Raw genomic sequence first — 25,992 nt, forward strand, 5'->3', positions numbered from 1 at the left:
TGCCATTCGCTGGCAAGTGCTCTTCCGTTTGGAAGGTAGGAGACGAGGTACTGGTGAAAGTAAAGCCGCAAGGACTCAGCCGGTAGAGCACTTGCCCGCAAAAGCCAAACGTCCCGAATTCCAGTCCCGGGTGGCACGCAGTTTTAATCTGGCAGGAAGTTTGAGATCGGATGTTTGGCTGTTGGGTGAAAGAGTGGACGACCAGAAACAAGCTATGCACAGTGTTTAAAAGAAGTGTCACTGAGCCGTGTTGCGGCTCGCGTTAGTGCCGTTGGTAGGTTGGCATCGTGTAATAGGGATACAGCGTCTCGTTTTCATCTTGTGTTTACTGGCGCCACTATGTTTGCTAGCATTGTCTGTTTGCGAGTGGCAGAAGCAGCGGTTATTGATATCTAGTACCTTGGTACTATCTTTGGAAGGACATCAAGTGGTGCCAGGTCGGAGTGTGTCAGGCAGTTCAGTTGGGATGGAGCAGCAGTGAGGTCCAGCAGCACGAGGACACGCCGGGGCCGCTGGTGGCATGCAGGCAGTGCCAGGTCGAGGGGTTGTAGTTGCGAGGGCCACAAACTCGTTGCCCACTGACCCAGGACGTTTGAGCTGAGTGAACATTAACCCATTGGTGAAACCTCCACTATTTTGAGATCACGCCCTTTGTTCGCGTGTTGCTGCTCGCAGGGTCGCTGAGATGAAGCGCAACGAGTGGAGTATTTGGACTTGGCGCAAGTAGTTAGCCGTCCTCCGCTTCTTATTATTAATTATTGAATTCCTTGTGTTTATTGGTGAAGTTCAACAAGTGGTATTTTTCTGCCTAGTGGCCGCTACCACCCCAGTTACCTGCCCTGGAGGTTAGGGTATTTTCGCGGAGTGAATCTTTCCTCGCCTTGCCGCTGCTGTCCGGTTAGGTGTGTAGTTAGACGGCCTCCTTGATAGTGGTCCGGATGTGTTGTTTCTTTTGGACTACTTTGGTCGTACCAGTTCTTTCTACTTCCGGATGTTCTAAACACCGGATTCTGAAGATGCAGTACTGTCCGCCAGTACCGACTGGCCTGGGTTAACCATCGTTGTGTTGGTTATCAGACGTTAGGTAGATTTTGCAAGAGTGTTGGCGTGCGTTTGAACTGTCACTAGTTTGAGTTGCCATCTGGTTAAGTGAATACAGCTCTGGCTGCCTGTCTCATCGGTTACGAAGTTGAGCGACTTTCCCAGGCTGATACTTGGAGCACTGTCTGAGGCCCACTTCTCTCTTGGTTTGATCAGATTGTGGTGATTGATTTTTTTAAATTTAAATTTGAGTTACTACTATTGGGGCCTTCATCCGACAAGTAATTTGAATTTCTTGTCAATAAGCCCTTCAGCCTTCAGTGCAACTTGCTCAAGAATTTTATTAGACATTGTGTCTTAACATTCAAATTTGATAATTGTTCCTTATTGTCAACTGTATTGCTATTGGTTCCAAATAAAGTGTATGTGATTTTTTTAAGAAACTCGGCAACCAACGGCCGTCCACACCGAATCCTGCCTTTCCCTAGTCCCATGCTTCAGTCACATATTGCTAGAGGACGTACTATTGGTCACACGAAGGAATTATCCCAATGGGGCCGAAATCGGGAGATGTGATGTAGACGTACAGACAAACAAATCAATACAGTTTCAGAAAAAAGGGGTGATTTATTAAAGAGAAAAAGCTTTACCCATTGAGCAAGTCAATAACGCGTTGGTCCACCGCTGACCCTTAGGCAAGCACTTACTCGCCTTGACGTTAATTGATACAGTTGTATGTATTCTGTCCGATTGGCGCGTTAGATCGTAAAAATCCTGAGGGTCCTGCCTGTAGTGCTCCAAATGTTCAGTTGGGGAGAGATCCCGGCGACCATGCTGGATAAGGTAGGGTTTGGCAAGAACGAACACAAGCAGTAGAAACTTCCGCTGTGCGCGGGTGGGTGTTATATTGCGAGGGTAATACTAAAACTAAGATCTCCTTTTTTTTTTATAAGTACATAGACCTCTTTATTTCTACAATGGTTTTCATCAGTTTACAGCTTGAACATTTAGCTATTTTTCGACATAATCACCATTTATGTCGATGCATTTTTGTAGACGCTGTGGCAGTTTTTGTATGTCCACGTCATACCAGTTCGCCGCCATGCTGTTCAAAATGTTATGAACCTCTTCTTTCAACTCGTCGTCGGAGCTGAATTGCTTTCTGGCCAAATGTTCTTTTAACCTAGGTAACAGATGATAGTCACTGGGCGTCAAGTCAGGGCTATAGAGAGTGGATGGGTGATTATGTTCCACTGAAACTGTTGCAGGAGAGCAACGGTTTGCCGAGCGATGTGTGGGCGAGCGTTGTTATGGAGAATGTGTACGCCCTTGCTCAACATTCCTCTTCTCCGGTTCTGAATTGCCCGTTTGAGTTTTTTCAGAGTCTCACAGTACCTGTCAGCGTTAATTGTGGTCCCAGTGGGCATAAAGTCGACCAACAATACCCCTTTCCGATGTTTGTTTGACCTTCCGCGGCTTTGGCGAAGAAGGATGCCGCCACTGGCGTGATTGTTGCTTGGTCTCAGGTGTAAAGTGGAATGCCCACGTTTCGTCACCCGTGACAGTTGAGCCCAGAAAGTTGTCCTGTTCGGCTGCAAGGCGGTGAAGAAATGCGCGGGAAGCATCATCTCGTTGCCGCATGTGGTTCTCAGTCAGCACCCATCTTGCGCACACCTTCCGGTAGTTCAATGTTTCCGTTAAAATTCTGTGAGCTGTGTTTCGGGAAACCTCAGGAACCAACGTGCAGAGACTATCCGGGGTGATCCGCCGCTCTTCACGCATGCTTTGCTCAACCTTCAACAATGTCTCCTCAGAAATTGACAGTCTCCCGCTCCTTTGTTCGTCGCGAATTTCGGTCCGACAACCTGCAAACTTTCTACACCACTTATGAACACTTTTGACACCCATGCACTTACCATACGCCCTCGTCAATTGGCGATGGATTTCAATCGGCGCAGTGCCCTTAGCGCTCAAAAACCGAATAACTGTTCGCAGTTCGCACTTGGCGGTAACATCCAACGGGAGCTCCGTTCTCAACGGCTGCCAAGCCAAGACTGAGCGCCTCAGCGCGACGTGCGCATGTTTACACACAGCGCGTGAAGCACTCCTCATAACAGTGTGACCAACTGCCACACAGACACAGTTCTGTACTTGTAAAAAAAAATAGGACCTTACTTTTGGGATTACCCTCGTATAAGCCCAGGATGGCTTGTGACGAGGGGCAACAAGGCGTGCCGCTGTGCTACAAGGGTGCCACTGATGATAACCAAACGGGGCGGGGGGTTCTACTTTGAAAAGAAATGCTACTTCAGACCATCATTCCTGGTTGTCGGACCGTGTGACGGGCATCAGTCAGGTTGGTATCCAGAGTGTCTCCAGACAAGCCAGGAACTTAAGGTTCTTCTGCCACGGTCATACATTCTGGAAGATTCATCAGCAACTACGTTCTTTCAAATAGTTTGTCGTCCCTGACAAAATGCCATCGAAAATCATCAAAGTTTTAGTCTTTCTCCTTGAACTAAAAGTTCCAACACAGATTTCTCTCTGATGTCCTTCACAGCTTGTTCATTGTATAAATTGGGTAACCTCGGGGTTGGGCTACAACCGTGTCTCACTCCCCTCTCAACCATGGCTTTTCTTTCACATTCTTAGACTCTTATAACTGCATTCTGGCTTCCGTAAAATTTGTACATAATCTTTCGCACCCTATATTTTATCCGAGAAAAGACCCGCCAGGTTAGCCGAGAGTGCTAATGCGCTGCTTCCTGGGCTCGGGTAGGCGCGCCGGCCCCAGATCGAATCCGCCCAGCGGATTAACGACGTGGGCCGCTGTGTCGGCCAGCCTGGATGTGGTTTTCAGGCGGTTTTCCACATCCCACTAGGTGAATACCGGGCTGGTCCCCACATCCCGCCTCAGTTACACGACACACAGACATTTGTAACACTTCCGCACTATTGGGGGGGGGGGGGGCGGCAGGAAGGGCATCCGGCCACCCCTTTCAATTAACCTTGCCAAATCCGTTGTAACCACGCCGACCCTGCGACCATTGCAGGACAACACGGCGCAAGTGAACGAAAGACAAGAATTTTATCCGAGAAAAGTTCAGAATTCCAAAGAGCTGCACGAAACACAATGGACAGACTCCTAGCGCAGAGTCTCACTTTTCATTTCTTCATGTTCCTGACTCTGTGCTAAATCTGATTTATGCGTTCAGCCTGTCGACTGCAAAACTAAAATATTGACTTGTTCCGCTAAGTTGCTGACGTACAGTGAGGCCCATAATTATTTTCTTTTCGCAGCTCTTAAACTGTGAATCTGTCTGTTACTATTTATTTGCTGACGAGACATTTTTCTTCTCTGTTCATAGATCCTCCAGAACTTGGGGAAGGTGGACCGCACTGCAGACGAAATTTTCGACGAGCACTTGCAGAACTTCACACGCCAGCAGAATGCCGCAAACCGCCTGCAGAAGGAGTTCAACAACTACATCCGCTGCGTCCGGGGTGAGTGTCACAGAAGTAGCGCCACCGTTACACTGAATAAGCCTAGCGTCGAGCTCCATCTTGTGCACCATTAGGTCTTGTCTTAGGCCACATGGCGCAAAAACATACCATAGTTTGCGTAATAATAGTAGTAATAACTGAGGCTTTTTGCGGATGATGCTGTGGTATATCGAGAGGTTGTAACAATGGAAAATTGTACTGAAATGCAGGAGGATCTGCAGCGAATTGACGCATGGTGCAGGGAATGGCAATTGAATATCAATGTCGACAAGTGTAATGTGCTGCGAATACATAGAAAGAAAGATCCCTTATCATTTAGCTACAATATAGCAGGTCAGCAACTGGAAGTATGCAACTGGGAGTATGCATGCGGAACGATTTGAAGTGGAATGACCATATAAAATTAATTGTTGGTAAGGCGGGTACCAGGTTGAGATTCATTGGGAGAGTGCTTAGAAAATGTAGTCCATCAACAAGGGGGGTGGCTTACAAAACACTCGTTCGACCTATGCTTGAGTATTGCTCATCAGTGTGGGATCCGTACCAGATCGGTTTGACGGAGGAGATAGAGAAGATCCAAAGAAGAGCGGCGCGTTTCGTCACAGGGTTATTTGGTAACCGTGATAGCGTTACGGAGATGTTTAATAAACTCAAGTGGCAGACTCTGCAAGAGAGGCGCTCTGCGTCGCGGTGTAGCTTGCTCGCCAGGTTTCGAGAGGGTGCGTTTCTGGATGAGGTATCGAATATATTGCTCCCCCTACTTATACCTCCCGAGGAGATCACGAATGTAAAATTAGAGAGATTAGAGCGCGCACGGAGGCTTTCAGACAGTCGTTCTTCCCGCGAACCATACGCGACTGGAACAGGAAAGGGAGGTAATGACAGTGGCACGTAAAGTGCCCTCCGCCACACACCGTTGGGTGGCTTCCGGAGTATAAATGTAGATGTAGATGAAGCAGTTAATGCCATAAATTATCTGGGAGTACGCATTAGGAGTGATTTAAAATGGAATGATCATATAAAGTTGATCGTCGGTAGAGCAGATGCCAGACTGAGATTAATTGGAAGAATCTACGGAAATGCAGTACGAAAACAAAGGAAGTAGGTTACAGTACACTTGTTCGCCACTGCTTGAATACTGCTCACCAGTGTGGGATCCGTACCAGATAGGGTTGATAGAACAGATAGGGAAGATCCAACGGAGAGCAGCGCGCTTCGTTACAGGATCATTTAGTAATCGCGAAAGCGTTACGGAGATGATAGATAAACTCCAGAGAAAGACTCTGCAGGCGAGACGCTCAGAAGCTCGGTACAGGCTTTTGTTGAAGTTTCGAGAACATACCTTCACCGAGGAGTCAAGTAGTATATTGCTCCCTCCTACGTATATCTCGCGAAGAGACCATGGGGATAAAATCAGAGAGATTAGAGCCCACACAGAGGCATACCGACAATCCTTCTTTCCACGAACAATACGAGACTGGAATAGAATGGAGAACCGATGGAGGTACTCAAGGTACCCTCCGCCAAACACCGTGAGGTGGCTTGCGGAGTATGGATGTAAATGTAGATAATAATAATAATAGAAACAACACTAGACAGTCATTTAGGTGAAAATCAAGGTGGTTTTACGAAGGGAAGGTCATGCACAGAATAAATATTTAATCTCAAGTCAGTAATTCACCACAGATTACTTAATTCAAAGGACATTGTAGTTTTGTTTACGAATTTCAAAAAGATTTTTGATTTTGTTGATAGAGAAGCTATAGACAAATAATTCGATAGTTTGGCGTAAAGTCTAAACTGGCAAACCTAATCCGTGAGACACTGATGCAGTCTGTAAAGTAAAATTTATGGGAGTAACTTCAGAGCATTTCAGAATAAAAACATGTGCACGACAAGGCGGCGGCCTATCCCGAATTCTTTTTAATCACGATTTAGAGAAAACAGAATTTGGAATGAACAATTTATTCAACTCGACAGGTGTGGCAGATTCCGTAACAACCTACTTTTTTTTCTGTTTCATCGGTCTTCTGACTGGTTTGATGCGGTCCGCCACGAATTCCTCTCCTGTGCTAATATCTTCATCTCAGAGTAGCACTTGCAACGTACGTCCTCAATTACTTGCTGGATGTATTCCGATCTCTGTCTTCCTCTACAGTTTTTGCCCTTTACAGCTCCCTCTAGTACCATGGAAGTCATTCCCTCATGTCTTAACAAATGTCCTGTCCCTTCCCCTTATCAGTGTTTCCCACATGTTCCTTTCCTCTCCGATTCTGCGCAGAACCTCATTCCTTACCTTACCAGTCCACCTAATTTCCAATATTCGCCTATAGCACCGAATCTCAAATGCTTCGATTCTCTCCTGTTCCGGTTTTCCCACAGTCCATGTTTCACTACCATACAATGATGTACTCCAGACGTACATCCTCAGAAATTTCTTCCTCAAATTAAGGCCGGTATTTGACATTAGTAGACTTCTCTTGGCCAGAAATGCCTTTTTTGCCATAGCGAGTCTGCTTTTGATGTCCTCCTTACTCCGTCCGTCATTGGTTATTTTACTGCCTAGGTAGCAGAATTCCTTAACTTCATCTACTTCGTGACCACCAATAGCGATGTTAAGTTTCTCGCTGTTCTCATTGCTACTACTTCTCATTACCTTCGTCTTTTTTCGATTTACTCTCAATCCATACTCTGTACTTATCAGACTATTCATTCCGTTCAGCACATCATGTAATTCTTCTTCACATTCCTCAACCTTCCTAGATGTACAGATTGAACAGTAGGAGCGAAAGGCTATACACTTGTCTTACACCATTTTTAATACGAGCACTTCGTTCTTGATCGTCCACTCTTATTATTCCCTCTTGGTTGTTGTACATATTGTATATGACCCGTCTCTCCCTATAGCGTACCCCTACTTTTTTCAGAATTTCAAAAATCTTGCACCATTTTACATTGTCGAACGCTTTATCTAGGTCCACAGACCCTATGAACGTGTCTTGATTTTTCTTTAGTCTTGCTTCCATTACTAAGAGCAACATCAGAATTGCTTCTCTCGCGCCTTTACTTTTCCTAAAGCCAAACTGATCATCATCTAGCGCGTCCTCAATTCTCTTTTCCATTCTTCTGTATATTATTCTTGTAAGCAACTTGGATGCATGAGCTGTTAAGCTGATTGCGCGGTAATTCTCGTACTTGTCAGCTCTTTCCGTCTTCGGAATCGTGTGGATGATGCTTTTCCGAAAGTCAGATAGTATGTCGCCAGACTATCACATTCTACACACCAACGTGAATAGTCGTTTTGTTGCCACTTCCCCCAATGATCTTAGAAATTCTGATGGAGAATGTTATCTATTCCTTCAGCCTTATTTGATCGTAAGTCCTCCAAGCTCTTTTAAATTCTAATTCTAATACTGGATCCCCTATCTCTTCTAAATCGACTCCTGTTTCCTCTTCTATCACGTCAGACAAATCTTCTCCCTCATAGAGGCTTTCAATGTATTCTTTCCACCTATCCGCTCTCTCCTCTGCATTTAACAGTGGAAGCACTTTTAATGTTATCACCGTTACTTTTAATGTCACCGAAGGCTGTTTTGACTTTCCTGTATGCTGAGTCTATCCTTCCGAGAAACATTTCTTTTTCGATGTCTTCACATTTTTCCTGCAGCCATTTCGTCTTAGCTTCCCTGCACTTCCCATTTATTTGATTCCTCAGCAACTTGTATTTCTGTATTCCTGACTTTCCCGGAACATTTTTGTACTTCCTCCTTTCATCGATCAGTTGAAGTACACTCCTGGAAACTGAAATAAGAACACCGTGAATTCATTGTCCCAGGAAGCGGAAACTTTATTGACACATTCCTGGGGTCAGATACATCACATGATCACACTGACAGAACCACAGGCACATAGACACAGGCAACAGAGCATGCACAATGTCGGCACTAGTACAGTGTATATCCACCTTTCGCAGCAATGCAGGCTGCTATTCTTCCATGGAGACGATCGTAGAGATGCTGGATGTAGTCCTGTGGAACGGCTTGCCATGCCATTTCCACCTGGCGCCTCAGTTGGACCAGCGTTCGTGCTGGACGTGCAGACCGCGTGAGACGACGCTTCATCCAGTCCCAAACATGCTCAATGGGGGACAGATCCGGAGATCTTGCTGGCCAGGGTAGTTGACTTACACCTTCTAGAGCACGTTGGGTGGCACGGGATACATGCGGACGTGCATTGTCCTGTTGGAACAGCAAGTTCCCTTGCCGGTCTAGGAATGGTAGAACGATGGGTTCGATGACGGTTTGGATGTACCGTGCACTATTCAGTGTCCCCTCGACGATCACCAGTGGTGTACGGCCAGTGTAGGAGATCGCTCCCCACACCATGATGCCGGGTGTTGGCCCTGTGTGCCTCGGTCGTATGCAGTCCTGATTGTGGCGCTCACCTGCACGGCGCCAAACACGCATACGACCATGATTGGCACCAAGGCAGAAGCGACTCTCATCGCTGAAGACGACACGTCTCCATTCGTCCCTCCATTCACGCCTGTCGCGACACCACTGGAGGCGGGCTGCACGATGTTGGGGCGTGAGCGGAAGACGGCCTAACGGTGTGCGGGACCGTAGCCCAGCTTCATGGAGACGGTTGCGAATGGTCCTCGCCGATACCCCAGGAGCAACAGTGTCCCTAATTTGCTGGGAAGTGGCGGTGCGGTCCCCTACGGCACTGCGTAGGAGCCTACGGTCTTGGCGTGCAACCGTGCGTCGCTGCGGTCCGGTCCCAGGTCGACGGGCACGTGCACTTTCCGCCGACCACTGGCGACAACATCGATGTACTGTGGAGACCTCACGTCCCACGTGTTGAGCAATTCGGCGGTACGTCCACCCGGCCTCCCGCATGCCCACTATACGCCCTCGCTCAAAGTCCGTCAACTGCACATACGGTTCACGTCCACGCTGTCGCGGCATGCTACCAGTGTTAAAGACTGCGATGGAGCTCCGTATGCCACGGCAAACTGGCTGACACTGACGGCGGCGGTGCACAAATGCTGCGCAGCTAGCGCCATTCGACGGCCAACACCGCGGTTCCTGGTGTGTCCGCTGTGCCGTGCGTGTGATCATTGCTTGTACAGCCCTCTCGCAGTGTCCGGAGCAAGTATGGTGGGTCTGACACACCGGTGTCAATGTGTTCTTTTTTCCATTTCCAGGAGTGTATTTCTTCTGTTACGTACTCGTGTGGAAAAAAAAACAACATAAAAAACTTGTTGCTAAGCAGATATGAATGAATTGTGGCTGGCTAAGATACACCAGCTGCTCATTCTTTCCCTATCAACGATTTCTTAAAAAAGTTCAAAAAATGGCTCTGAGCACTATGGGACTCAACTGCTGAGGTCATTAGTCCCCTAGGACTTAGAACTAGTTAAACCTAACTAACCTAAGGACATCACAAACATCCATGCCCGAGGCAGGATTCGAACCTGCGACCGTAGCGGTCTTGCGGTTCCAGACTGCAGCGCCTTTAACCGCACGGCCACTTCGGCCGGCAACGATTTCTTAGATGCACCGAAAGTGTGAGGTGCGCGAGACTTGAGAACCGAGTAAACAGTTCGTGAATAGCGTGACTCGGGAGAGGATTCAATGACCTTGTGACACCCTTCTCAAGTGAATCAGTGCAGGTATCCAAGCTAGAGGGTTGCAGTGACGTACTGATATGTGGGCTCATACTGCCAAGTTCTTTGTAAATTTGACTAGATTTTTTTAATCACTGGAGTAACATTGTATGCTCTCTCAACCCATGACATTTCATTTCGTTTTCTCCTCACATTTTTTTGCCAGGCACTCTATTTTGTGAACAGTAGTGGTGCTGTAACACTGCCTTCGAATACCTCTGTGCACCAAGTCCGCTTGCAGTGGTGTCGTGCACAGTCGTCCAGGATTCTCATTAAATGAAGTAGAATTGATTTTAGTGACGCGTTCCGCTTCGAAGTGAGCCCCAGTGACTAACGAACACTTCTGTTGAGACGCCCCAGACAGCGGTGGGAGACCAAACTAATTGTCACCTGCCTCACAGTCCAAGAAACAGGAGTGATGCTTTGTGGTTGCAATTCATTTCATAGCAGGACACTTTTCGCTGTCATCCACAGCACCATTACAGTAAAGCGGTACGTCGACGAAATGATGTGCCCCATTTTCTTGCCCTCTTCCATGGCAAGCCATCCTGGGCTTACCTTTCAGCAAGTAATACCCGCCCGAGCACGGGCTTGCCAAATGCTGTCTCAGTCAGCAAGGTCGCCGGATCTCTCCCCAACTGAGGACGTTTGGTGCATAACGGGTTGGGCCCACCAATTACAGTCCTGCTGATAAATTAAGGGTAATTGCGCAGTGTCGCATGTACCTCGACGTCAATGTGGGATATGATCACCATGCACACGTACACAGGCCGCAAAACGGGTTGGCATAGTCTGGATCAGGTGGTCGAGCAGCTGCTGGGTTACAGCCTCCCATTCTTGCACCAGTGCCTGTCGGAGCTCCTGAAGTGTCGTAGGGGTTTGAAGACGTGCAGCGATACGTCGACCGACAGCATCCCAGACGTGCTCGATAGGGTTTAGGTCTGGAGAACAGGCAGGCCACTCCATTCCTGATATCTTCTGTTTCAAGGTCTCCACGATGGCAGCTCGGTGGGGCCGTGCGTTATCGTCCATCAGGAGGAAGGTGGGACCCATTGCACCCCAGAAAAGGCGGACATACTGGTGCAAAATGACGTCCCGATACACCTGACCTGTTACAGTTTCTCTGTGAAAGACACGCAGGGGTGTACGTGCACCAATCATAATCACACCGCACACCATCAAACCAAGACCTCTATACAGATCCCTTTCAAGGACATTAAGGGGTGGGTATCTGGTTCCTGGTTCACGCCAGATGAAAACCCGGCGAGAATCACTGTTCAGACTATACCTGGACTCGTCCGTGAACATAACCGGGGACCACTGTTCCATTGACCATGTACTGTGTTCTTGACACGAGGCTTTATGGGCTCTCCTCTGACTAGGGGTCAGTGGAATGCACCTTGCAGGTCTCCGGGCGAATAAACCGTGTCTGTTCAGTCGTCTATAGACTGTGTGTCTGGAGGCAACTGTTCCAGTGGCTGCGCGGCAAGGTCCTGAGCGAGGCTACCTGCAGTACTTCGTGGCCGTCTGCGGGCACTGATGGTGAGATATCGGTCTTCTTGTGGTGTTGTACACTGTGGACGTACAGTACTGTAGCGCCTGGACACATTTCCTGCCTGCTGGAATCGTTGCCATAATCTTGAGATCACACTTTGTGGCACACGGAGGGCCCGTGCTACGACCTGCTGTGTTTGACCAGCCTCCAGTTGCCCTAGTATTCTACCACTCATAACGTCATTAATATGTGTTCTTTGAGCCATTTTCAACACACAGTCACCATTAGTACGTCTGAAAACGTCCGCACACTTACTCGCTACACCATACTCTGACGTGCACCAACACATCTCTGCGTATGTGGACTGCTGACGGCGCTACCGTGCGACGAGCGCAGGTCAAATGCACCGCATGGTCATACCCCGAGGTGAGTTAAACACGGAAACCGCCCACCAGAGCGTTGTTTCACCATGTATCAACATTATCCTTAATTTATGAGCATGAGTGTAGCTAGAGATTTTGATGATGTAATGCGCCAATTGGACACAGTTTGGCACAATGTCCTCCAGGAGGACATCCAACAACTGTGTCAGTCAAAGCCCAGTTGAATGAGTGCTTGCATAATGACCTGCAGTGGACCAACGTGTTACTGAATTACTCAGTTTGGGAAGATCTTTCTCTTGAACAAACCATCCAATTCTTCTGACGTTGTAACCATTTTCTTGTTAATACATGTATATGACATCTACAGATTTCCATCCAATTCGGATAATTCACTCGCTGTGTGACCTCTCTCTCTCTCTCTCTCTCTCTCTCTCTCTCTCTCTCTCTCTGTGTGTGTGTGTGTGTGTGTGTGTGTGTGAAGGTTCGGTTAAAGTATTTTGTTTCCCTGTTGCAGATATTGTTAGAAGCTTAATGATGCTTTGAATATCTTAATGATACTCCTTCTGCTGTTTGTCTGAACTGTCTAGTGTAGAAAGTGAAGTAAAAGCTTCCAGAGCAGTCGCTCATTACTGTTAGTCTCGAAGCACCAGATCGTTGTCTGAGTGAGAGCGGGGAGTCTGTTCGGTTTACAGCGGTGCAGGCGGCGAGCAAAACCCTGATGGACTCCCTGAACGAGATCTACGAGAGCAACTGGACGGGCCACGACCTGCTGTACGTGCAGGCGCAGAACTGCGAGATGCTGTGGCAGGACTTCAGCCACAAGCTGGGCGACCAGGTGCTCATCCCGCTCAACACCTACCAGAGCCAGTTCCCCGAGATGAGGGTGAGCACCGTAATCACGTACTACTCGTAATTTACTCCTCCTTATCTTACAACGCAGTGTGCTGAATCGGCAATCAGTGACACTGCTAAGCTATTTTAGCTTCCGTCGAACAGAAGCACGTGAACAGAATGAAATTTTCACTCTGCAGCGGAGTGTGCGCTGATATGAAACTTCCTGGCAGATTAAAACTGTGTGCCGAGACTCGAACTCGGGATCTTTCCCTTTCGCGGGCAAGTGCTCTATCAGCACACACTCCGCTGCAGAGTGTAAATCTCATTCTGGAAACATCCGCCAGGCTGCAGCTAAGCCATGTCTCTGCAATATCCTTTCTTTCAGGAGTGCTACTCCTGCAAGGTTCGCAGGAGAGCTTCTGTGAAGTTAGGAAGGTAGGAGACGAAGTACTGGCGGAAGTAAAGCTGTGAGCACGGGGCGTGAATTGTGCTTGGGTAGCTTAGTTGGTAGAGCACTTGCCTGTGAATGGCAAAGATTCCGAGTTCTAGTCTCTGTCTGGCACACAGTTTTAATCTGCCAGGAAGTTTCGAATCGATGTGCACTCCATTGCAGAGTGAAAATTCGCTCTGGGAACATTTTGTTTCTTTGCATTGTTTATATGAGCACTATATATAGTCTACTGTTAGTACGAGGGTGAGCAAATGAAAGCCTTAAATATTTTAAAAAAATATTATTTACTGTGCAGAAGTGGTACAAAGCTGTATCAAATTTCAACATAATCCCCGCTACGCTCAATGAAAGTCCTCCAGCGCTTACAAAGCGCATAAATTCCTTTAGAAAAAAATTCTTTTTGTAGTCCGCGCAATCATTCATGCACTGCGTGGCCTCTGCATCAGAACGGAACTTCTTTCCTCCCATTGCGTCTTTGAGTTGTCCAAACATATGGAAATCACTTGGGGCAAGGTCTGGCGAGTATTCTGGTCGAGGAAGACACTCAAAATGCAGATCTGTGATTGTTGCAACTGTTGTATGGGCACTGTGGGGCCTTGCATTGTCGGTTGCAAAAGGACACCTGCTGACACCAATCCACGTCGCTTTGATTTGATTGCAGGCCGCAGATGATTTTTTAGGAGACCTGTGTATGATGCACTGGTGACAGTGCTCCCTCTAGGCATGTAATGCTCCAAAATGAGGCCTTTTTCGTCCCAAAAGAGAGTCACCATAATCTTCCCTGCTGATGGTTCTGTTAGAAACTTCTTTGGTTTTGGTGATGAGGAATGGCGCCATTCCTTGCTCGCTCTCTTTGTTTCCGGTTGGTGGAAGTGAACCCAGGTTTCGTCCCCAGTAACGATCCTAGCTAGGAAGCCATCGGCTTTTCGTTCAAAGCGCGGAAGAATTTTTTCACAAGCGTCGACACGTCATTCTCTCATTTCAGGAGTCAGCTGCTGTGGTACCCATCTTGCAGACACTTTGTGAAACTGGAGCACATCATGCACAATGTGGCGTGCTGACCCATGACTAATCTGTAAACATGCTGCAATGTCATTCAGTGTCACTCGGCGGTTTTCCTTCACTATGGCTTCAACTGCTGCAATGTTCTGTGGAGTCACAACTCGTTGTGCCTGACCTGGACGAGGAGCATCTTCCACTGAAGTCACACCATTTGCGAACTTCCTACTCCATTCGTAGACTTGCTGCTGTGACAAACACGCATCACCATACTGAACCTTCATTCGTCGATGAATTTCAATAGGTTTCACACCTTCACTACGTAAAAACCGAATAACAGAACGCTGTTCTTCCCTGGTGCAAGTCGCAAGTGCGGCGGCCATCTTCATACTGATACTGCGACGGTATGTGTGCATCTGCATCATGCTGCCACCTACAGGCCATTCTGCACGCTGTTTGTAAGACGCTTACCAATTTACAATGTAACGGCGCGAAATTTCTTTTTGTTATTACAAATTTAAGGTTTTCATTTTACTCACCCTCGTATACCATAGGAGCTGCCTTCTGCCTTTTAATGTGTATGTTGACTCGTTGCACATCCTTGAAAGCTCTCCTTTACAGTGAGATTTATGGAACACGATGTGCGAGTGGGTGAATGAGTTAAAAGCAATTAAGCGTTATAACAAATATTTTGTAATTGCAGAAAAAGATCGAGAAGCGCGGCCGGAAGCTGGTGGACTTCGACAGCCAGCGACACAGCTATCAGTCGCTACAGCAGAGCAACCCGAAGAAGCGCGACGAGCTGAAGATGGTGCGGGCGCGGGAGTCGCTGGAGGAGGCGAAGCGCACCTACGAGATGCTCAACTCGGAGCTACACGACGAGCTGCCCGCCCTCTACGACTCGCGCGTCCTCTTCCTCGTCACCAACCTGCAGACCTTCTTCGCTGCCGAACAGGTCTTCCACTGCGAGTCCGCGAAGGTCAGTATGTTTCTGCCTGTGTGAATGGAAAATGAATTGTGTTTCCTTTTTCCATTTTATTATCCTACTTTTTCTTTGGATTTTGGTTTCTTCATTGTGCTCGCAGTACTCGAGTCTCCCTGGTAGAGGACTGGAGGAGCGTCCTTCTAATATGTGCATCATAAATAGAGCAGATCGGGGATAAACTATTGATGTCTGCTTTTTGAAACTGAAAGCATTCTGATCCTTAAATTGAATAAAATTTTTTACATGAAGTGTCACATCCCCTTTACAGAGTGTGTTCCATAAATAATGCGACCAATTTTTTTTTCTGACACAACGGAACACCGTAGCGTGTTGTAACCGGCTGGGCTAAGTGAAGGGCGGTGTTAGCTTCAAAACGCTCTTTGTCTCATTCGGCTGCGAGCTGCCGGAGAGTCGGGACGTGTGTTTCCGTCAACCCCGTTTTGAGTTTATGTAACACGGCACAATGGATCATTCTGTAGGGCAATGGTATGCTATCAAATTTTGCGTTAAACTTGGGAAGTCCGCCACCGAAACGTTTCCATTACTTCAGCATGTCTTTGCGAATGATTGCTTGTCCAAATCACAAGTTTTCCGATGGCACAAGTCGTTCACAGAGGAACGGCCATCAACGGCATGAGTCGACGAAAATGTAGCGAGTGTGCGTGATTGTTTGAACTCTGACAGACGGCTGAGCCTTCAATTTATAGCACAAACTCTAAACATGTCAAAAACAACCGTTCTCCGCATTGTGACCGAAGATTTGAACATGAGAAAGGTGTGTGCCAAACTCGACCTAAAAGTGTTGGCCGACAAACACAAGCACATGTGAGTGCTTCGGTGCCGAGAAATGTTGGAAACGTGTGAAAATGATCCTAATTTTTTAAACTCAGTTATCACTGGTGATGAGTCGTGGATTTTTTTTGTACGACCCTTAGACAAAAAGGCAGAGTTTAGAGTGGCACACCCCATCATTGCCCCATCCCAAGAAGGCATGCATGAACAAGTCCAGGATCAAAACTGTGCTCATTGCTTTTTTTTGTCATTAGAGGCATTGTCCTCCAGAAATTCGTACCTAGCAGGACTACAGTGAACTCGGCTTCCTTCTTGCAAGTGCTCAAAAGACTGAAAAGGAGGGTCTGGCACTGCTGAAGCGACATCGAGGACATGTGGAAAGTTCACCACGGCAACGCGCCGAGTCACAGCGCCTCATTGCCAACGACTTCCTGGCCAGGACCAAGACCCCTTTGGTTCCCCAGCCTCTCTACAGTCCTGACCTGGCTCCCACTGACTTTTTTTTTTGTTTCCTCGGTTAAAAGGAGCCATGAAAGGAAAACACTGGGACACGATTGAAAGCATCCAGGTGCATGTTACATCAGCTCTAAAGGACATTCCAGAAAAGGCATTTCGGGATGCCTTCCAGGCATGGAAACACCGCCTCCAGAAGTGTATCGATGCAAGAGGGGGCTATTTTAAAAATTTTGATTATTTGTATGAATATATTCAATAAATGATTTTTTTATGAATTTGATCGCATTACTTATTGCATGCACCTTGTATAAAGATGACAAAGAATCCTCGCATGTGAAATATGTAAACATGGTGGAGATGAGGAAGGTGTCTTCCTAAAAGGAATCACTGGGCATTGACATACTTTATAGTGAGCTGTCACTTGAGAATGGCATAATAGGCCAAAATCACAATTGGGAATAAAGACATTTAATAAACTTCCAGGGGAAGATGTCATCTTGAGACAGATATTAAATACAATTAAAGGGTCACTATTGTATTCCGTAAGAGTATGATCTTCTCAGTGTAAGACTAGTCTTTGATAGAACACAAATAGTGGAAGGAGCACAAGATTATCCTAATTCTTATGAGTGTTTGAATTAATTAACTCCCAAGGAAGAATATTGTCAAATATCTTAGCACTGACTTTAGTCTTTTTACGTGCTCTGCTTCGAACTGGAACATGGCTGTACCTAGCCATGTGACCAAGTTAATTTCCAAGGTTCGGTCTATGGTTTGGTTTGCATTTGCTTACCATTGAAGTAGACAATAGTAGTGGTGCAGAATATGACCCTCATGCATCGTTACTGTGGGTGGTCCAGATAAACTTTAAAGGTTTCAAATGAAACTGCAGAAACCCGTCTGTAGGAGTAGTATTACATGTTCTAGATGAAGTAAAGGCGTGGACACTGGGAAATAAGAACACACCACAGTTATGGGCTTTAAACACACTGTCATTTGACCACTGAACAGACTCCCATATGGACAAAGTAGTAATAAGCATCCCTGGCATAGAGAAACGACTGAAAGAGTTGACACCAGATAAGTCACCATGTCCAGATAGAACCACAACTCAGTTTTATAAAGAACATTCTACAGCATTGGCCATTCCTCAGCCTGCATTTATTGTGAATCTCTCACCCACCACAAAGTCCTGAGTGACTGGAATAAAGCGCAGGTGGCTGCTGGATATAAGAAGGGTAAAATAATGAAACCACAAAATTGCAGACCAATATCCTTAACATCGTTTTGCTGCAGAATTCTTGAACATACACTCAGTTTGAATGTAGTAAATTGAGTTCGAACCCTTATGTCCAAGAATCATCACGGTTTTAGAAACCTTTGCTCATACGAAACTCGGCTTGCCCTGTTCTCTGATATACTGCGAACTATGGTTGAAGGGCAACAGGCAGACGCCATATTTCTAGACTTCCGAAAAGCACTTGACACGGTGTCCCACTGAGAGCTGGTAACAAAGGTACGAGCATATGGAATTAGTTCACAGATATGTGAATGGCTCAAAGACTTCTTAAACAATATAATCCAGTATGTTTTCCTCGACGGAGTGTGTTCGTCAGAGATGAGGTTATCGTCAGGAGTCCCTCAGGGAAGTGTGATAGGACTGCTGCTGATCTCTATATACGTAAATGATGTGGCAGATGGGGTGTGAAGCATTCTGCAGTTGTTTGCCGATGATGCTGTGGTGTACGGTTAAGGTGTCGAAGTTGATTTACTGTAGGAAGACACGAGATGACTTGGACAAAATTTCTAGTTGGTGTAACGAATGGCAGCTAGCTCTAAATGTAGAAAAATGTAAGTTAAGGAGGATGAGTAGAAAAACAAACCCGTAATGCTCAGATACGGCATTAGCAGTGTCCTACTCGACACATTTGTTGTTTAAATATGTGGTCGATATGAAATGGAACGAGCACTTGAGGATTGTGGTACAAAGGGTGAATGGTGGACATCAGTTTATCGGGAGAATTTTGGGAAAGTGTGGTTCGTATGTAAAGGAGACTGCATATAGGTTGTCAGTGCAACACATTGATGAGTACTCTTAGTGTGTTTAGGATCTGCACCAGGTCGGATTAACGAAAGACATTGAAGCAATTCAGAGATGGGCTGCTAGATAAGTTAGTGGTAGGCTCGAACAACATGCAAGTATTACGAAGATGCTTAGCGAACTGAAATGGAAATCACTGGAGGAAAGGTGACATTCTTTTCAGGGAATGCTATGGAGAAAATTTAGATGACCAGTATGTAGTTCGCACTGCACAATGATCCTACTGTTGCCAATGTACATTTCGTGTAAGGACCATGATGATAAGATACAAGAAATTAGGGCTCATACAGAGGTATATAGACAGTTGTTTATCACTTGCTCTTTTTGTGAGTGGAACAGGGAAGGATGTGATTAGTAGTGGTACAAAGTACAATCTGGCACACACTGTACGGTGACTTACGGAGAACTGATGCAGTTATAGAGGTAATGTAGCTGTAGCTGTAGGTGTAGAAACAAGTCCACCAGTTTCATCTTCTTTACAGTTAGTTAAAAGGAGAAACTTGGTGGCTGTCAAACTAGATGATGTCATTCACTGATATCATCCAAATGAGAGAGAAGCACATTTAACACATTGACTGCCGCAAGTCTGCCATTGGTGACAGCAGATAATCAAACATGATGCCCTGGCCTGGCCTATCAGTCAAATGTCCATCACTGTGCATGCGGCAATCCAGGTGTTGCTCAAACTGTGGCACTGTATGTGCCATTGACTCATGTTACTGAACAGTCAGCTCTTTCTTCACTGTGCCTTATGTCAGAGAAAGTTATACAATATGATATTTGGTATCAATCTGTACATTATTAAGAATTATTTATTTATTTCTGTAAATTGGATTAGTGGCTCTCTGCATACTTCGCAAAGCTTATGGCAACTGCCTTGATATTACAGTTTTATGAAATAACAATATATCATTTCAAACACACACTTAAAACTGACTGATTTCACACATCCTAATTCTTTGCACTCTTATTCTTTTAGAGTAACAACAACACCAGTTGGCTGTTGATATACTTTCCGAGATGTGAGGTCGTGGTCCAAGAACTTTTCTGCTCCTTACATTTCGTCCAGAACTGCGCTGGACTTCCTCAGAGGCGCTGCTCCACTGAGTCTTGCAGACTGACTCAGTGAGACTGACAGAGTCAGTCGGCAAGACTCAGCGGAGCAGCGCCTCTGAAGAAGTCTATCGCAGTTCTGGACGAAACGTAAGGAGCAGAAAAGTTCTTGGACCACGACCTCACATCCCGGAAAGTATATCAACAGCCATGTCACCCGGGCGTGAAAGCCTTTCATTCTACAACAACAGCAGTTGTTGTATTTCCAGTCAGTCTTCCATTTTGGTAGAGACTTGGCTACCTCTTCTCTGCATGCTGACTGCTATCTGTCATCCACTTATGCTGTCGTTAAAGGATATATCTTTTTTTCTCCTGTACTGCAGGTTTTCGGAGAACTGGAGGCTATTGTGGACAAGCTAGCAACTGAATGCCAACGCGGATCGTACACTGTCAAGAAAAGTTCACCCAAGTCGCCCAAGATTTCGACTAGTAATAACAAGTGAGTAGTATAATGCGTTATTGTATTAATTCTCATACTTGCCGTGTTTCTGTTTAGACTGCACTCGGGAAAGCTTAGAGGTTATGCTTCATTTATCTAATGACATAACTGCTTTTGGCTAATTTTCTATGCAAAAAACATTCAACTGAACAGAGGAGGGGGAGAAGATGAAGAAATAGTAACAGTACCAACAGGGGAGAATGAATTGCCAAGCATAGAAAAGGCAGTAGTAATCATAAAAATGCTGAAGAAAGAACAGGAATCAGGAATGGATGGAATACATGCAGAGATGCTGAGAGAAAGAAGGGGAGCCTACGAGAGCGTGTACTATCTGATTTGTTTAATCTGGAGTAGAGGAAGGATCCTGGCAGAATGGAAGCAGTCTGTCATCACCCCAGTACTTAAGAAATGCGACACAACGAGATGCAGCAACTGTCGAGGAATTTCCTTACTGTGTTTCGTAAACCCTCAGTTTTGCAAAGGCCTCATCACTGCTGCTGGGGAGACTGAGTTCCATTGTTGTTGCTGTAGGCAGAGTTTGTGAGTTCATGAAATGGCTTCTTGTGCAGTACACCGCTAAGACAATTTCTCCCTGCCGCTATTACACAGCTATCCCCCAGGGTCACGTAACAGGATAGGAGAACGAAGGTTCTAAAACATCCAAACAAATTAGTAACAATGTCACACAGATCAGTTAAAAGGGGTTACTTATCTTGGTGACTTGCTGAATAATGAAGCCTGCAACACTGCATGTAATATAATGCCAAAAAGGCCCTCAATGGCTAAGTGCAAGTAATCGTAGGTAAACTTCACAGTACACAGCAAATGCAATTTACAACAACTGTCTGTTCACTTCTCAGAGTTCACTAAATGACATTCCCTGTCGAAGTCAGCCCTGGTCGATGATCTGTAACAAAGTGCACGAAAGCTGCTCTTCTATCTTCTGAATAGGCTTTTGTCTGTTATCGCCTGATCAGTGGCGAATTGTACTTGCCCCAAAATTGGCTCAGGCTAAGTCGATTACATTCTTCTAGTGATGGCTAGAAAGCTTTAACAGTTCTGCATTGGAGGAGGTGGAAGCAGTACTGGGTATATACAACGGAGTATAACTCTTCAGAGTTAACAAAATGTTACTGGAAAAGTGATGTTTGTGCATGTCAGGTACCTGTTCTCTCACACTATTACATTCTGAATTAGAAATAAAATCTTTTTTGATTGTCCTGTAGTATGTGTGTGTCCGTCGAGGCAAATAAAATATTCGATGACTTTCATATGGTGACAACTTTAATTAGTGCTGTAATTTTGAGATGTATTACTTTAGCATAATAATATTTTTATTGTTTCAGCATGATCCAGAGTGTACCATCTTCACCGACATCCATAGGGGGTAAGTCAGTCTCAGAATAAAACAAAAATAAAGCATGCAGCACATATGTAGTGTGGCTGTGTACAGTCTCCAATGTTCTGTAGAATTAATCTTTAGATATGTCACTAGAACTAAATGCATTAAAGGCCATACTTATTAAAATATTCTGGGCTATAGTATTGTGGTTGAATAAATACCTTGTAGAAAGCCAACTTTTCGTCCAATCTATGGAGGACATCGCCAAGGCTTCTATGAAAGCTCAATTTGTTACTTCTCCCACCAGTTATAATTTGCTGCCATCCGTGCTTGCAATGTGCCATAAACAGGGACAAGAAAATATTACATAAATGAAAGATGTGACAAGTAAAACTAATTTGGCAGTTTTTACAAAAATCATGAAATTTAGCATTTTCCCTCATTCCTGCACACAAATCTTGTGACTCTGAAGGCAACAGTTCACTGAGACTGGTAACCAATAGTTATTTAATGTTGAAATTGGTTTTTGACTTTTGTTCTCTAGACTGAGGTATGCATATTACCTCAAAAATGATAGTTCACTTCCCGTTTATGAAACATGCCTAGGTGTGATGTCAGCCTGGTAACAGCTTTCTCTGTTGAAGTCATATTTCGTACCTCCTTTTGCACAACAAACACCTGGGGAAAATGTCACATTTTGGAGAGATCCTTAATGCAGCACGTCAGTTAAACAGCATATTTTTATAACGACAAGCAAATATTAAAACTCCAAATACAGCACATTAGCTTTGCAAACATGTAAATCAGCATAGCACCTCCTTGTTTTCCTTCTGTCAGTCATTTGGGCTACTCTCAGATCATGTTCTCATCACAGAATTCATTTTACAAAATAGTAGAAATAATATGGAGTAAATATTGTAATAAACAATCTCAGTATTCTTTTCTACACCAGAAACACCTTTGCGTGACATCATGTATCCTGTGTTGTGATTGGTTTATGGTAACAAACCAAGTAGGTGCCATGTTGATATACGTATTTGTGAAGCTGAAGTGCCGTCTTTGAAGATTCCTGTATTTAAACTTAAGTCTCAGTATTAAAAATCTCTCCAAAATGCATTGATACTGTTTGTTGTGCAAAAGTATAGGGAAGAAATGCTGTCAGCAGTTAAAAATAAAAATGATTCAAGGATAAATTCATTATTATGAGAAAAAGTATTTTTAATGATGTGGCAAACAAATGTTTTAAAAACATTAGAAGGAAACTTCTGTGTTTTGAAAGCAATATACTACAAGAAAGTATGAGAGAAGAAATTGAAAGAAAGAGATTAAGGTGGTATGGGCATGTTAAGAGGATGCATGGGCAGAGAGACTCCCCAAAATTATGGAAGAACTAAAGATGGATGGGAAAAGACCTATAGGGCGCCCAAGAACACGGTGGAAAATGGGAGTGAGAATATCTGTAGAAAGGAGAGGTGTGACCTGGCAGCAAGTGGAGGAAGAAAAGTGGTGGGAGGACTGAGCCAAATGGAGAGGACTCGTCAACACCCAGACCCGGCAGTAGCTGGAGCGGGATACGGATATAGATAGATAGAAGGAAACTTCAGGCAATGGTGAATGAAACCATGAAACACATTGGGCTGTGCCTTCAAATAGACTGCCAACTCTTATGACCACATATAATGCAATTCTGTGTTCATAGCAGTAGGTTCTCATTTCAGTAAGATGATAATGGTGAACGCTACTAATGATGACATGGCCATGAGCCTGTAATGTGTATCGGGAATGGCAGGTACATGCAAGTCCCTTCAGTATTTAGTCAAACAGCAACTTTCATATAAATAGAAAATATGGACTCCAAGCAGCAGTTTTCATACCATATAAGGGTTTTGACAGCATGCTGTCACTAAATAGAAATTGTTAGTTATAGGAATTTTTTCTTTTGGAAAACTTAACACTGGTTGGGTGCAGAGTTAATTGTTCTTTAATTGGTTAAATTTAATAGATCTGAAGTAACTTTTTACATAATGAAACAAAATGAGTTGTATGATGGAAATAAATATAATTCAACAAAGAACAGAACTTAAAAACAAGCAGTCAGAAAATAACACCGGATTTGACAAAAATTAACACCAAAATTGGCCAAAAAATCATTTTTTTTCCCTGTTCTTAGGAATAGGGATGTACGAGTTTAATAATAATAATAATAATAAATTGTTTACATTGAAACACTGTTATGGTATAACTTCCAAGAAAATGCAATTCAGAGAAATGCAGCCTGTGTCAAAAAATTTGAGAGGTACCTGTGTCATGCAAATGATTGATGACGTGTAACAGTATCACATGCTGTCAACTTTGACAGTGTTGTAAGGTATACAACATAAAACTGAACTGTGCACTGACCAATGACAGTATGTCACTTAACAATGGTATTGTGAACACAAGTATGTGGCTATATGAGTGCTTTAAGAAAGAGAATAGTGTATCTTTGTCATTTGGCCAACATTGGGGAAATCAGTCTTTTGCCTTAGTGGAAGGTCTTTCCCCTTTGTCTCACCTTACTCAACTGCTTGTGGTTTGGTAGTTCTACCTATGGACTCGTAAACTGTGTAGTATTTGTTGTTGGCAACAGGTACAGTGTACAGTCAATATGTAAATGGTTGTCTTTTCATGACAGGTATGTTAACTGCTGTGGGGAATAGGCCTATCCATATGAGCTATTCTTCAGGTAATGGACTGAAAAGCATCCTGTGTTAAATGTAGCCTGCAATTTCTAGAATTCCTTGCCATATTCGAGACTGTTAGTTCTGTGATACTTTATTCTCCAAGAGTTAGCTGAGGAATTTGGAAAGTGCTATATGTAAAAATATAGGATGTTTCAAAATGAACATGTAGGTTTTAAGGCTTTGGAACATTGATTATAATCAACTTACAATAATAAATAATACTTCAAATGAAAGAGCAACTCATAGTTTTGTTTTTATACCTGTGCACAAAGGGAAGAATATGGAATGACCAAGAGTGACTGAAGAATATGTTGAACGAGTGCGTCTTTCACCTGTAGCTCCAAGAAATCAGTTCAGAAGGCTAGTCGTAAATCAGCAATTCCAGTGGTCTCAGTATGGAAACTTTAAAGGAGTGTCCTTACCGTCTGCAGTTGTTACAAGCTCTAAGCCTACAGACCACGGTTTACATGCCAATTTTGCAAATGAAATGTTGTTGCATGACGATAAAGATTTTCTCAATTGTGTTATCTTCAGTGATGAATTGACATTTCACCTAAGAGTAAATGTGAACACATTTAATGTGCACATCTGGGGTCAGAAGGTCCCCACGAGATGGTACAACACTACCAACTGACCTACCAAACTTCATAAACAGCATTGTTCCAACAATTACTCCAGACATACTGATCATGGCTTGGGAAGAACTCACCTATGAACTTAATGTGCATCATTGAACACTTGAACGAAAAACTGTTACTTGTAAGAAGAACTGTTTGACTATGTCAGTCATTTGATATATTATTTATAGTTGTAAATTGAATGTAACAAATGCTACAAAGCCTTAAGCCTGTGTATTCAGTTTGAAACACACTGTATAAATATTTTTACTAAAATGTCCTGAAGCCGAGCATTTGCATCACAAACACGCCCTCCCTCAAATAGCTCTGGATCCATATATTTGACAGTCACCTGTCGAAGGGAAACCGTGGAGATTTTAAATTGGAGTGACCCAAGAGCAGCAAAAACCTTGCATCTTTTGCCTTAACACAAGCCATCACACTTGGCCTCTTCACTATTTTCCATTTGTCCCCTACCTGCATCTCATCTTGTCAGCTCTGCTACATTGCTCCTCCCTCTCCCTCCATCGTTGTACAGTGCAATCGAAAAGTCGCGCACATGAAAATAAATGTCTACAAATAGGACTCGAATTGCATTCATTCTATCAGCCACCACAAGATGGTACCACAGGTATTACATACAACAGACAACACCTGTGTTATGGTTAGAGGTGACATGATGTCTGTAATACTGCAAAATTTATTGCTTGATAAGCATGTCATTTTGCCAAGAGCAATGAGTTTTCATCCTTCCTATGCGTATATTGTAGACGTTTCATGAGAAATATCCAAATGCCGCAGTGCCAGACAATTCAGTAATAATTATATTAATTACATGTTTCTGGCAATGCAGATCAGTTGGAGACAAAGTGAGAACAGGGAGACAGGTCATTTTGAAACATGGCTGAGGAGATAGATGTGATGGTGTGTTTTCCTTCAAAAAAACTTGAGGACATTACCTGCCCAATCTCAGATTTTGTATGTGAGTGATAAGAAAGTGATGAACAGACAAAATTTTGTGCACATCATGTTTGTAGTGTGCAGGAACT

The 25,992-nt window shown here is 44.5% G+C and overlaps 1 protein-coding gene across 2 annotated transcripts in view; it reads left to right on the plus strand.

Moving 5' to 3' along the window:
• The window catches only part of LOC124718646 (myc box-dependent-interacting protein 1), a 446,366-nt gene that overhangs the window by 398,869 nt on the left and 21,505 nt on the right, over positions 1-25,992 (plus strand). For both annotated transcript variants that reach the window (XM_047244274.1, XM_047244275.1), the window contains exons 2-6: positions 4,410-4,545; positions 12,784-12,974; positions 15,079-15,354; positions 20,146-20,261; positions 21,608-21,648. In XM_047244274.1, coding sequence (XP_047100230.1) covers positions 4,410-4,545; positions 12,784-12,974; positions 15,079-15,354; positions 20,146-20,261; positions 21,608-21,648 — 760 coding nt within the window. The remainder of the gene's footprint in view (positions 1-4,409; positions 4,546-12,783; positions 12,975-15,078; positions 15,355-20,145; positions 20,262-21,607; positions 21,649-25,992) is intronic.

Source organism: Schistocerca piceifrons, chromosome 10 (genome assembly GCF_021461385.2).
Source record: "Schistocerca piceifrons isolate TAMUIC-IGC-003096 chromosome 10, iqSchPice1.1, whole genome shotgun sequence".
Taxonomy (NCBI): Eukaryota; Metazoa; Arthropoda; class Insecta; order Orthoptera; family Acrididae; genus Schistocerca; species Schistocerca piceifrons.